This window comes from Dipodomys ordii, unplaced genomic scaffold (assembly GCF_000151885.1).
Source record: "Dipodomys ordii isolate 6190 unplaced genomic scaffold, Dord_2.0 Scaffold19, whole genome shotgun sequence".
Taxonomy (NCBI): domain Eukaryota; kingdom Metazoa; phylum Chordata; class Mammalia; order Rodentia; family Heteromyidae; genus Dipodomys; species Dipodomys ordii.
In genome coordinates, this window is record NW_012267235.1 from 16,352,760 (window position 1) to 16,365,937 (window position 13,178).

The 13,178-nt window shown below is 38.0% G+C and overlaps 1 protein-coding gene across 2 annotated transcripts in view; it reads left to right on the forward strand.

Annotated features, from left to right (window-relative positions):
- The window catches only part of Spata22 (spermatogenesis associated 22), a 19,188-nt gene extending 15,635 nt beyond the window's left edge, over nucleotides 1-3,553 (forward strand). For both annotated transcript variants that reach the window (XM_013013255.1, XM_013013256.1), the window contains 2 exons: nucleotides 1,362-1,459; nucleotides 3,362-3,553. In XM_013013255.1, the coding sequence (XP_012868709.1) occupies nucleotides 1,362-1,459; nucleotides 3,362-3,553 (290 nt within the window). The remainder of the gene's footprint in view (nucleotides 1-1,361; nucleotides 1,460-3,361) is intronic.
- The last annotated feature ends 9,625 nt before the right edge of the window (nucleotides 3,554-13,178 follow it).

The window sequence follows — 13,178 nt, forward strand, 5'->3', positions numbered from 1 at the left end:
TCCAGGTATATTTTAGATATGAGACCCTTGTTGTATAGCTAGTGAAGATCTTCTCCCAATCTGTGGGCTTTGTATTGATCTTGCTAGCTATGTCCTTTGCCATGCAGAAGCTCTGCAATTTCATGCAATCCAATTTGTGCAGCCTTTCTTTGATTTGTTGTGTTTCTGGGTCTCTACTAAGAAAATTTGGGCCTGTGTGAAGGAGACTTAGGGTTTCTCCTATTCCATCCTGTAATGTTTTCAGAATGTCTGCTTTGACTCCGAGGTCTTTGATCCATTTAGAGTTGATTCTGGTGCAGGGTGATATATAAGGATGTAGCTTTAGTTTTCTGCAATAGTTAACCAATTTTGCCAGCACCGTTTACTGAAGAGTCTGTCTTTCTTCCATTCTATTTTTTTAGCTCCCTTATTGAAGATTAGATGGCTATACGTCTGTGGATTCATTTCTAGGTTTTTAATTCTATTACATTGGTCCTGAGGTTTGTTCTTGTGCCAGTACCAAGCTGTTGTGATTACTATGGCTTTGTAGTAGAGTTTGAAATTTGGTATCGATATTCCTCCAGCACTGTTTTTTCTGTTGAGGATCATTTTTGCTATTCGGGGTCTTTTATTGTTTTGTTTTATTGTTTTATTTTTGGATTGCCTAAGAAGAGGTGTTTCTTTGTTGCTGTATTTTTCTTTCTTTCTTTTTTTCTTCTTCTTTGCAAGTCATGAGGCTTGAATTCAGGGCTTGGGCACTGTCCCTGAGCTGCTTTTGCTCAAGGCTAAGACTCTACCACTTGAGCCACAGCACCACTTCTGGCTTTTTCTGTATGTGGTACTGAGGAACTGAACCTAGGGCTTCATGCATGCTAGGCAAACACTTTACCACTAAGCCACATTCCCAGCCCTGTTTTTGTTTTGTTTTCTTTTTTTTTGGTTGGTCATGGGGCTTGAACTCTGGGCTTGGGTGTTGTCCCTGTGCTCTTTAGCTCAAGGTGAGTGCTCTATGACTTGAGCCACAGCACCACTTTCTGTTTTTGTTTTCTTTTTGTCTTGTTTGTTTATCTGTCTTTGAGAGTCTAAGAGGACACAAAAATGGTGGGACAAAGGTGAATAAATGCAGCAGTGGTACTCACTAGACACTGTTGAAAATGAACTATACAACTTGTGGGATAAAAGGGAAAAACTGGGAGAGAGCAAGAGAATGGGTGACATAGTCCAGAAAGAAATGTACTTATCACCTGACTTATATAACTGCAACCCCTCTGTACATCACCTTTGTAATAGCAGTTTAAAAAAGAGGAAAAAAATCTATTCTGTGTTAACTTTTATTTGTATTTTACCAACAAGTAATTCTTCCCTATTTTCGTGTTGCTTAGCTGTCCTTGATTCAGCTGTTACATCTGGTCCATACTATTCGAAGACCTTTCTTATGAGAGATGGAAAAAATACACTGCCTTGTGTGTTTTATGAAATTGTGAGTATTTAAAATATTCTTTGGAAAGACTTTGCCAACAAAACATCAAAGTGCAGGCAAAATTCCATTGTAATATAAATTGTTTACATTTGAATATTTTATTTGGTCTTTCTTTTTTTTTTTTTGTCGGTCGTGGGGCTTGAACTCTGGGCTTGGGCGCTGTCCCTCAGCTCTTCAGCTCAGGTGAGCACTCTACCACTTGAGCTACAGCGCCACTTTTGGTTTTCTGGTGCTTTATTGGAGATAGGAGTCTCACGGTCTCTCCTGCCCGGGCTGGCTTTGAACCGCGATCCTCAGATCTCAGCCTCCTGAGTAGCTAGGATTACTGGTGTGAGCCACCAGTGCCCGGCCTATTTGGTTTTATTTCTGATAGAGTTGTTTATTTGTATAATATGGAGAGATTAGTTATTGTAATTTAGATGTTATGTTAGGAATATAGTGTAGAATGTAAGGAGTAAATGGCTACTTCCCTCAAAAGAGTTACAATCTCAGGTAAAAAGATACATTAAAAAATTAAATGCTCTCCTAGCATTTTCATAGGTTCTCCTCCAGGAAGTGGGGTTAGCATTTGGTAGCTGGTGCTAAAAGAAAAATCTTTGATTACATTCTTGACCCGGTATTGTACTAGGGACAACTGTCATTCAGCCTCTAGTCATAGCTACTTTGGAGGCTGAGATCTGAGGACTGCTATTGGAAGGTAGGCTAGGCAGGAAAAGTTCATGAGACTCTTATCTCCAGTTAACACTAGAAAGCCAGAGCTTTGGACCTGTGGCCCAAGTATAGAGCATTAGCTTTGAGCAGAAAAGCTCAGGGACAGTGCTCAGGCCCTGAGTTCAAGCTCTGGGACTGGAACACACAAAAATAAAGGCTATGATAGAAGTGTAAGTAGGGTGCTATAGAAGTGGATAGGAAGATGAAATCAGAGAAAGAATTTCAAGCAAATAATAGCATATCAGAACCTGTATTATTATAAGGACTAGTAAGAGCTAAACTAGAGGGAGGAAGATCTGTAAGAGATGTGGAAGAATGCTTTTTAAGATGAAGAAGCAGCATATGCAAAGATGTGAAACAAAGCCTCATTCAGCAACCTGCAAGTACCAAAACATAAAGTTTAATAAGTGTTGGGAGTAATTTATATCCAAGTGTAAGTTGGAATATAAATTAAATGTTTGAATATAAATTAAAGGCCAAATACCTTGTGAGATCTACATATTATAAAAAGGTTTGGTTTTAGTTCTGAAATTGTTTTAAATTCTGAAAAAAGACTTGGATTGTGATATTTATTTTATCATTTATTAGTTTCTTGACCTAAGCAAGTTGCTTAAAATATCTGAACTTCATTAAAAAAATGGTAAAAATGGAAGATGACTTCCTACTCTGTTGATTATTTTCAGCAGTAGCAATCTGAATGATGGAATTAAGGCTTTTGGACATGGTTCCTATTTAGTTCATATAACATTGTCCATAATAGCAAAATCTCTCTGGTTGTTTCCCATCAAGAGTAATATGGAAAATTAAATTGTGGTATATTAGAATATACACATATATACATAAATACACAAGTTATATATATATAATATATATATAATATATATATACATATATATGTGCTCTTTGATCTAGCACTTGTTTTATATTGATTAGACTTTTGTTGTTTGATTTGGTTCTTTGAGACTGTGTCACCCAAAGAGACCTGGAATTTTAAACCCTTCTGCCTCAGCCTCTTGAGTGCTGGGATTCTAGGTATATGCTACACCTAGATGTAATATAACACTTTAACCTAGAGTTGTATACCAAATGCATACTTATACACAGAAATATACAAAATATGGTTAATCATTTATTAAAAGTTGAAATTTAGATGAAATAATGACTTTTTGATGCTTATATTTTGAGAGACAGGATTGTGAGCTTCCAAGACTGATTAGAGGCCGAGTTCACAGATGTGTTGGAAACTATGAGCCAGAAAAGAACATTTTCAAATGTGTTTCTGTCAGACCAGCATCTGTTTGTGAGCAAAAAACATTCCAAGCATTTGTTAAAATTGTAGATGCTGAGATGAAGTATTATACAAAAGCAATGAATGAAATTTAAATAGTGATAAGACAGTATAAATGGATTCATTTTATTGCTGTTTAATTTACCATTCCTGTGGTCATAGTGTTGTAAGTTTTCTGTACTTTATTTCTTGAATTAAATCCTTTAAAATGAAATTTTTGAAAAGTAATATTAATGCGTTTGCTAAATGGAGCATTTGCTAAAATGTATGAATGATTTCAAATAAAAATTTTCATTGTAATATACATAGTTACTCCTTACACTTGATATAATTCTAAAGGCTGAGAAGTGATAGTGAGTACTTTTTTTTGTAGTTCTGTGGTTTGAAATAGTTCATACTTGTAAAGAAGGTGCTTTACCACTTGAGCCATACCTCCAACCCTTACTTTATGATCTGGGTAGAGTTTCGATCTTCCTGTTCACACCCGTGTTTAGCTGGGAAGATATGAATTGCTTATGAACTTTATTTTTGCCTTGGCTGGCCTTGAACCAAGATCCTTCTGATTTTTGCCTCCTGAGTGGCTAGGTCTATAAACATGAACAGCTTTCTTATCTGTTAGGTACGTTTTTAATGTGGGATAATAGTACATTTATTCTCCAAACAAACATCAGACTTAGCAGAGGTAATTCTAGAAGCATTCCCATCGTCAGGACTTTAAAAAAGTCATTAAGAGAGATTTTATTTTCTTTTTTATTAGCTTACATCAGTAGTACAAAGCAGCTGGGCACCAGTGGCTCATGCCTATTAATCCTGGCTAGTCAGGAGGATGAGAGGGGAAGAAAGATCATAAAAGATCATGAGACTCTGAACCAGGAAAAACAAAGTAGAGGTGTGGCTCAAGTGGTAGCAGAAAGTACCTGTACACACGCATACAAAAGAGGGTTTCATTATGATAATTTGCATTCAGGGTATTTTCAACAACTTTACCTCCTTTTAAATCCTCCTTCATTCTCCCGTTTTTAAATCAGTACTTTGTAGGTTTAAGTATGCTGTTTTCATATGTGTTTAAAATACTTCAACATTCTTCACTCCTCCAGTACACTACTATCCCGTTTCCCCTCCCACTGGTTCTCCACTAACAAGACCTTATGCCCCATTCTTAGATTCTTTTTAGGTCTAGATTCCAGTGATATTTGGCTGTTTCGAGCTTGCTTTATTCCTTTTTTATGCCAGTACTGGGGCTTGAACTCAGGGCCTGAGTGCTGTTCTTTAGCTTTTTTGTTCAAGGCTGATGCTCCTGGCTTTTTGGTGTTAATAGAAGATAAGAATCTTACAGACTTTTCTCCTTGGGCTGACTTCTATTCTTGATCCTCACTCAGATCTTAGCTTCCTAAGTAGCTAGAATTGTAGATGTGAGTCTCCAGTGCCCAGCTGAATTTGCTTTTTATTGTGATTTTTCTTAAAGATACGTATTTCCATTATTCTTTATGGATGATTAATACTCCATGAGGTGTGTGTGTGTGTGTGTGTGTGTGTGTACATATATTTCACATTTATCCATTTATGAATGTGACACCTAGGCTGTTTTCAAAGTTTGACTATCATGATAAACATGGGTGTGCAAGTATCTATGTCATATGCTAGTTTACATTTCTTATTGTTTCTTGATTATGGTAATTGTTTCCTTCGATATGTAGAAACCTCTTAATGCAATCTTACTTGACATTTCTTCATGTCTGTTTTTGTGCCAGTAGCATGCTATTTTTATTACTGTGTATCTGTACTATAATGTGAAGTTCAGTATTGTGATTCCTCCAGCATTTCACTTTTCAGTTAGGATAGGTTTGGCTATTTCAGGTCTTTTGAGCTTCCAAATGAATCTTATAATTTATTGTTCTGATTCTACGAAGAATGACAGCAGACTTTTGATGAATATTTCATTTCTGCAGATTGTTTCCAGTACTGGAGATATTTTCACAATATTGATTCTGTTGATTCAGGAGCATGGGAAATCTTTGCATCTTCTGGAGTCATCTTCAATTTCTTCAGGGTTTTATAGGTTTTTATTGTTGTTGTTTTTCACCTCCTTATTTTAAGCTAAGATTTATTTTTCCTGAGGCTACCGTGAATGGTATTGTTTCCTCAGGATATAGAAAAGCGATTGATTTTTATTTGTTAATTTTATATCCTGCTATATTACCTAAGTTTTTTTCAAATCAGATGTAGAGCTTTTGTGGAATCTGTTAAGCTGAGGACCAAGTTATCTATGATAAAAGGGATAATTTGACTCCTTTCCTCCCCAATTAAATCTCCCCAATTACTTTCTCTTGCTGTTCTAGTTAGGAATTCCAGTATGTATTTTTAATATGAATAGAGGGAGTGGACATCCTACAGTTGTTCTTGACTTTAAAGGAAATTCATCAATTTTCCTTTTAATTGATGTTAACTCTAGGTTTATTATATATATATTCTTTGTTATGTTGACAAAAGATTTTAATATTCCTAGTTTCTTCAGAGTTTTTATTAAGGGATGTTGAATTTGGTCAAAGTTTTTCTGCATCTACTGAGAGAGGATCATGTATTATGATCATGTATTATGTCCCTGTTAATATATTGCTGTTAATATATGCTGTGTTACTTTTATTGAGTTATATTTGTTGAACTACCATGCATTTGTGAGGTGAAACCAACTTGACCATGGCCAGTGATCTTTTTTAATATGCTGTTTAGTTTTCAATATTTTATTGATACTTTTTGCATTTAGTTTATCATTGAAACTGGTTTATACTTTTATTTTATTTTTATTTTTGCTGGTCCTGAGGCTTGAACTCTGGGCTTAGGTGCTATCTCTGAGCTTCTTTTGCTCAAGGCTAGACCTCTACCACTTGAGCTACAGGGCCACTTCTGGCCTTTTCTGAGTAGTTTAATGGAGATAAGGGCCTCATGGACTTTCCTGCTGGGGCTGGCTTTGAACTGCAATTCTCAGATCTCAGCCTCCTGAGTAGCTAGGATTACAGGCAAGAGCTACCAGTGCCTGGATAATTGTCAACAGTGCCTGTTGTCATTGTCATTTGGTATCAAGGGAGTACTGGCTTAGTAGAATGAGTTTGGTAGGACCCCTTCCCTTTCTATGTTCTAGGTAGTTTTTGGAGTATTAGTGTTAATTCTTCTTTAAGGGTCTAACTGACTTAGACAGTGAATCCATCCGGTCTTGGACTTCTTTTTTTATTTTTTTTATTGTTTTGCTGGTCCTGGGGCTTGACCTCTTGCCTGGGCACTGTCCCAGAGCCTCTTGTACTCAAAGCTAGCTCTCTACCACTTGTGTAATGTCTAAGATTGAGGTGTTATTTCTCATGCTAGATTAAGTAATATGGCTCAGCAACTAGACATTCACCTATATGTTCAGAGCAGTAGGCCTGACCTCCAGCACTACTCATTGAAATAACTAGCTAGATAGAGTCTTTTGTAGAAGAGTGGGTAAGTTTTCTGCTTTGAGGCCACTTTCACTATAGAAGCTTCTGCCAGTGTTTGGTTCTTGGAACAAATCTACCACCTGCTGGACACAAAAGGAGGGGCCAGTGAATGCTTCTATAAAAATTATACTTTGAGGCCAAGTGTTGGTGACTCATATCCTACCGAGTTACTCAGGAGGCTGAGATCTGAGAATGGTGGTTCAAAGCTAGCACAGGCAGGAAAGTTCATGAGACTCATATCTCCAATTAACCACCAGAAAACTGGAAGTAGCACTGTGGCTCAAATTGGTAGAGTACTAGCCTTGAGCAAAAAGGGCTCACGGATAGCACTTATATCCTAGTTCAAGTCCCATGACTGACTGAACCCTCCCCCAAATTATATATATATATATATATGTTTATGTATTTTATATATGTATGTATTTTTTTTGTTGGTCGTGGGGCCTGAACTCTGGTCTTGGGCACTGTCTTTCAGCTCTTTAGCTCAAGGCTTGTGTTCTGCCACATTAGCCACAATGCCAAACTTCTGTTTTTTTCTGCTTATGTGGTACTGAGGAATGGAACCCAGGGACTCATGCATGCAAGGGCAAGCACTGTACCACTGAGTCAAGTCACCTTCCCAGCTCCAAAATTACATTTTTATTATCCTTAATAAGAATTATATTTTTATTATCCTTAAGTTTCCTTTTCATTATTCTCCCCATTCCTCTGAACCCTACCCCTCCCCTCAATTTTGTTTTGTTTTTCTTTTTATTATCCTTAGGTTGTCATACAAAGGAGTTGCAATTTAACAATGTCACCCCTCCGTCCCTAGCCTTTCCCTGTAGGATATACATTGGATTCTTGACTGTCAAAATCAAAATTCAGCAAAATAAAACACCAGGAAGCAGGTATTCAAAAGGATAATTTGGTGTCAAGGGGAAAAGGTAACAAGATAGAAGCTTTTTAAAAGTTATTAATTTAAGAAAGTTATCTTGAGAGCTGCACTGGGCATTGGTAGCTCATGCCTCTAATCCTAGCCATTCAGGAGGCTGAGATGTGAGGGTGAAAGTTAAGTCAGCTAAGGCAGGAAAGTCTGTGAGACTTACCTGTAATTAACTGCCTGAAAGCCTGGAGTGTAGCTGTGGCTGAAGTGATACAGCACTAGCTTTGAGCATAAAAGCTCAGACAGTGTGCAGGCCAGGCTTAGAGTGCAGGCCGCAGGACTGCCATACTTACAAATATTATCTTTAAGTAATTGCACAAAGAAGTTTCAATTCAACATATAGTTTATAAGTATAGTTCATCTGGGTCAGAGTCACCCCTTAGAAGCTTTCGTTTGATGCAGAGAGCACTGCCATTTGTGGGCTAGGTAGGTTCCCACTTGCACTTCAGGATCCCCACTTTGTTTCTCCAAGATCAACAAGATCATCAAGAGTCCAAGCCTAAGAGTATGCTTCAACCCTGAATGTGCTTAGACATCTGAATTTGCCAGTGAGTGGGGAGCATACTACCCTGAGTGACAGAATTGCTCTGCTTGCTGGCCTCAATGCTTATAGACACCATTTAGAAGTTAATTTCCCTGTTGATGTTTCATTATTCAGACTGTCTTGATTATAAGTCACCCATCCTGTCAGTAACACACTGCAAGATTCAGTTTCCACTGACAGGTTTCAGTTATTCTAGGCCCATTCAGCAGTCTGCTTGCTTATATGGAGAAAGGTTGTGGAAGTCACATGACTCAGGGGGTCTGGGCATCAGTTCTGACCTACCAAGGAGTCAACACATAGCTAGGAGGCAGGCCTTTAGAGACTGAACATTAAGCCAGCCACCAAGCAAGCTGTGCTCCTTTTTCTGCCTCAGGTGATGTTACTGACTCAAGCCTTGTACTGTTTGATAAGATTGCTTGATAGGGACTACTTACCAGGGAGAGTGAGGCCTTCAGCCACTGCCTTCTTCATTGCTCCCAGAACTCCTTAGTACTTAAACTTCTCTGGGAAGAAGTTGAGATGTGAGGATCTCAGTTTGAAGCTAGTTGGGGCAGGAAAGTCTTTGAGGTTTTTTTTTTTTTTTTGAGTTGCGGTATTTGTTCATAGGCCATGCCTATGAACTTTTTTTGCTAAAGGCTAGTGCTCTACCACTTTGAGTCACAGCCCCACTTCTGGCTTTCTGGTGGTTAAAATTAAGAGTCTCATAGGCTTTTTTGCCTAAGCTGGCTTTGAGCCTCAATCCTCAGATCTCAGCCTCTTGAGTAGCTAGGATGACAGGCATGAGCCACTGGTGCCTAGCTAGTCTATGAGATTTTTTTTTTATTATTTAGAGAATACTTTATTAGTTTCTGTAATCAAACCCACGTAGATAAGACCTTACATATTTAATACAGTGCATTTACCCCTGTACAAATGGAAAAAAATTAAGCTTAACATTTCTAGACCAATATGGCTATTAATTTCTGTACAATGCCAACTCAACAGGGTAAACTGGGATACTTTTTCCAAAGTTGACAGCACAGCTAAAGTTTCCAAAAATTCAAATTATATATATGTATATATATTTATATTTAAAATATAAAAAGACCAATAATAGCAGTATGTTATGCATAAATAGCAGCAACAGCTTTTCCAGGTTCTGCCTGGAATCATCCTCAATCCTCATATCTCAGCCTCTTGAGTAGCTAGGATGACAGGCATGAGCCACTGGTGCCTAGCTAGTCTGTGAGATTTTTATCTCCAGTTACCTTCCAAAAAGCTGGAAATGGAGCTGTGGCTTAAATGGTAGCCTTCAGTGAAAAAACGCAGAGTGTGGGCTGGGAAAGTGGCTCAGTGGTAGAGTGCTTACCTCACATGCTTGAGGCTCTGGGTTAGATTTCTCAGCACCACATAAACAGAAAAAGCTGGAAGTGGTGCAGTGGCTGAAGTGGTAGAGTGCTAGCCTTGAGCTGAAGAGCTGACAAAAAAAACCTCAGGGAGAGTGTCTAGGCCATGAGATCAAACCCAGATCTGGCACACACACACAAAACGCAACAACAAAAAACTTCTCTAGGACCACATCAGATTGTCTTTCTCTCAACTACTTCTCCTGGTTGTCACCCAGACATTGTATTGGGGTGTCCCAAGATCCCATGACCCATGATAGTTCCTTGTCTTCAGGACCCTTTTGAATATCTGTCTCAAACTTAGATCCTCTCTCAAGTCAATATCTAGCTAATGTATTCTAAGAGAATTTCTTTGTTGAGTGTAGTCTTTGTCACCTGAGCAGTTATTTCACTGTCTAATCAAACCCCTGCATTGGGTCTAAGGGCTTGCAGTAGATGTAGACTTACCTTGTGCCTAGAATTATCCATCTGACACCAGGGATGTCACATTTACCTTGTGATATGTCTTCAGCTCCTAGGCTTGGAACTATTTGCTGTATTTCTTTGTTGCCTATGTTTCTCCATGCTTTTCTACTGTCCAGTCTTCTTGTTATGACTTCTGATGTTTTTAGTCTCTTTCTTCAGAATATAGACTCTCCTATGTTACCTGACTTCTAATTGAGAGCCAAATAGTGGGTATTTGTAATCTCTTAGTACTGTTTGGAACTACCACTTTATTCAGCTCATTTAGTCATGCTTTTCTTTCTTTTTTTTTTGTCAGTCCTGGGGCTTGAACTCTGGGCCTGGGCGCTGTCCCTCAGCTCTTCAGCTCAAGGCGAACGCTCTACCACTTGAGCTACAGCGCCACTTCCGGTTTTCTGGTGGTTTATTGGAGATAGGAGTCTCACTGTCTCTCCTGCCCTGGCTGGCTTTGAACCTCGATCCTCAGATCTCAGCCTCCTGAGTAGCTAGGATTACAGGCGTGAGCCACCAGCGCCCGACAGTCATGCTTTTCTTTTACAATGTTTTATTAGCTTCTATTATTTTTGTAAACAGGAAAATTCATTTTGATATTTTTATACATGAATACAGTGTATCCCTTACCCCTTATCCCCACTTCTAAGACAATTTTAACAAGTTTACCTGTTGTATTTTCATATATATGAATAAGCTTTACCAAAATCAATCTCATTTACCTTGTCCATTTACCCACCTCCTCCCATTGGTAGCTCCCAACAGATCGTGTTTTACTTTCCTGTAACTTACTTATTTTTTACTGGGTATTTATTGCACCAAGGGGTTTCATCATGGTATTCAGGAATGCATATATATATATATATATATATATATGTATATATGTAAAACATTAATTTTTATTTTATTTTTTTTGAAAATTTAAAACTTTTATTATGTTTAAGAGGTTGTATAAAGAAGTTCCCATTCTACAAAGCAGTATATGAGTACAAAGTGTCTGACAACATTGTCACCCAGCTCTCTTAGCCCATCCCTTCTCTTGCTTTTTTAAAATTGAGATTAAGTGATTACATAAATTTCACCTATTACACAGTATTGTGGAATAGTGATACTTAAGAGTCACAAACACACTTTAATTTTCATAAGGCAAATTGTCATTATCATGGTCTATACAGTTGGTGAATTCTATGAGCTTTAACAATAGATGTTATTTTTTCCACATCAGGTGATGTTTACATTTCTTTCCTTTTGCTTAGTTTGGGCTGTTCCCATTTATTCTGTTACTCCTCCTGGCTTCCCTTTTGCATGCACATATCTACCATATATATGGTTTAGAACATGGAGTCATTTAGCAATGATATGACAAAATGGGTGGCTGTCCTTTGTTTTCCGTATCTTCTTGTATTTTGGCTTTAGCATCCACATATCAGGGAGACCATGTGCTGTTTGTCTCTTTGTTCTTGGCTTACTTTGCTCAAAACAATCTGCTCTAGTTCCATTCATTTCCTTACAAATGCCATTATTTTGTTCTTTCTATTGGCTGCATAATATTCCATTGTATATAGATACTATGATTTTTGGATCCACTCATCTGGGTTTAATTTTTATTTTTTATAGTATTTTTTATTGCGATTAAGTGATTACACAAATTTTACAAATTTCACAGTATTGTGGGATAGTAACAAACACGTTTTAACACATTCTAACCTTCATGGAGCAAGTTGTTATTTCTTCCACATTGGGTGGTATATACATTTCTTTCCTTTTGCTTAGTGTTAGCTGTTCCCTCTTCCTTGCTCATTCCCTCCCTCACATTGCTGCCATTGAGTTGCTTAGTTTGTTTTGATCTATGACCAGTGCAGCTGATGGGTCCCACTGTTGTATGTTTTCCCCTGTTTCCCCTCTTTTTCTGTGTCCTCCTCCCAGTTTCCCTCTGATGTGCACGTTTATCCCATATATGTAGTCAGCAGCATGGGGTCATTTAGTAATGATTCAACCAGATGAACAGAGGTCCTTTGTTTCTCGAGTCTTGTTTACTTTGTTGTATCTCCTTACATTTTGGATTTAACATCCACTTATCAGGGAGACCATGTGTCATTTGTCTCTTTTCTCTTGGCTTACCTCACTCAACATAATTTCTTCTAGTTCCATCTATTTCCCTGCAAATGCCATTATTTTGTCCTTTCTAATGGCTATATAATATTCCATTGTATATAGGTACCACAACTTTTGGGTCCATTCATCTGTAGTGGGGCATCTGGGCTGTTTCCATATCCTGGTTATTGTAACAGTGCTGCAATAAACATGGGGGTTCATGTGTCCTTCTATCCTGGTTCCTGTTGTTCAGGATAGATGCCTAGAAGTGGTATGACTGGGTCATAGGGGAGGTCAATAGTTAGCTCTCTGAGGACCCTCCAGACTGCTTTCCAAAGTGGCTGTTTAAGTGTATATTCCTGTCAGCAGTGTAATGGGGTTCCTCTTTCTCAGCTTCCTCTCCAGCATTTGTTGTTGGCTGGCTTTAGAATGTAGGCCATTCTGACTGGAATAAGGTGGTATCTCAGGGTTGTTTTTATTTGCATTTCCTTTACAATAGGGATGGTGAACATTTCCTCATGTGTTTCTTTGACATTTTTATCTCTTCTTCTGAGAAGTCTCTCTTTATTTTCCTTGCCCATTTAGTAATTGGTTTGTTGGATTTGGGAGGGATTAGTTTCTTGAGTTCCCTGTATATACTAGATATTAACCTGTTGTCTGATATGTTGCTGGTAAATATTTTTTCCCAATTAGTTGGGGGTCTTTCTAGTTTGATTGCTATGTCTTTAGCTGTGCAGAAACTTTATTTTAAGGTAGTCCCATTTGTCAAGTCTCCAATTTGTTGTGACTCTGGAACTCTGTTCAGGAAGTTCCTGCCTGTGTCTAGAAGTTCAAATGTCTCTCCTA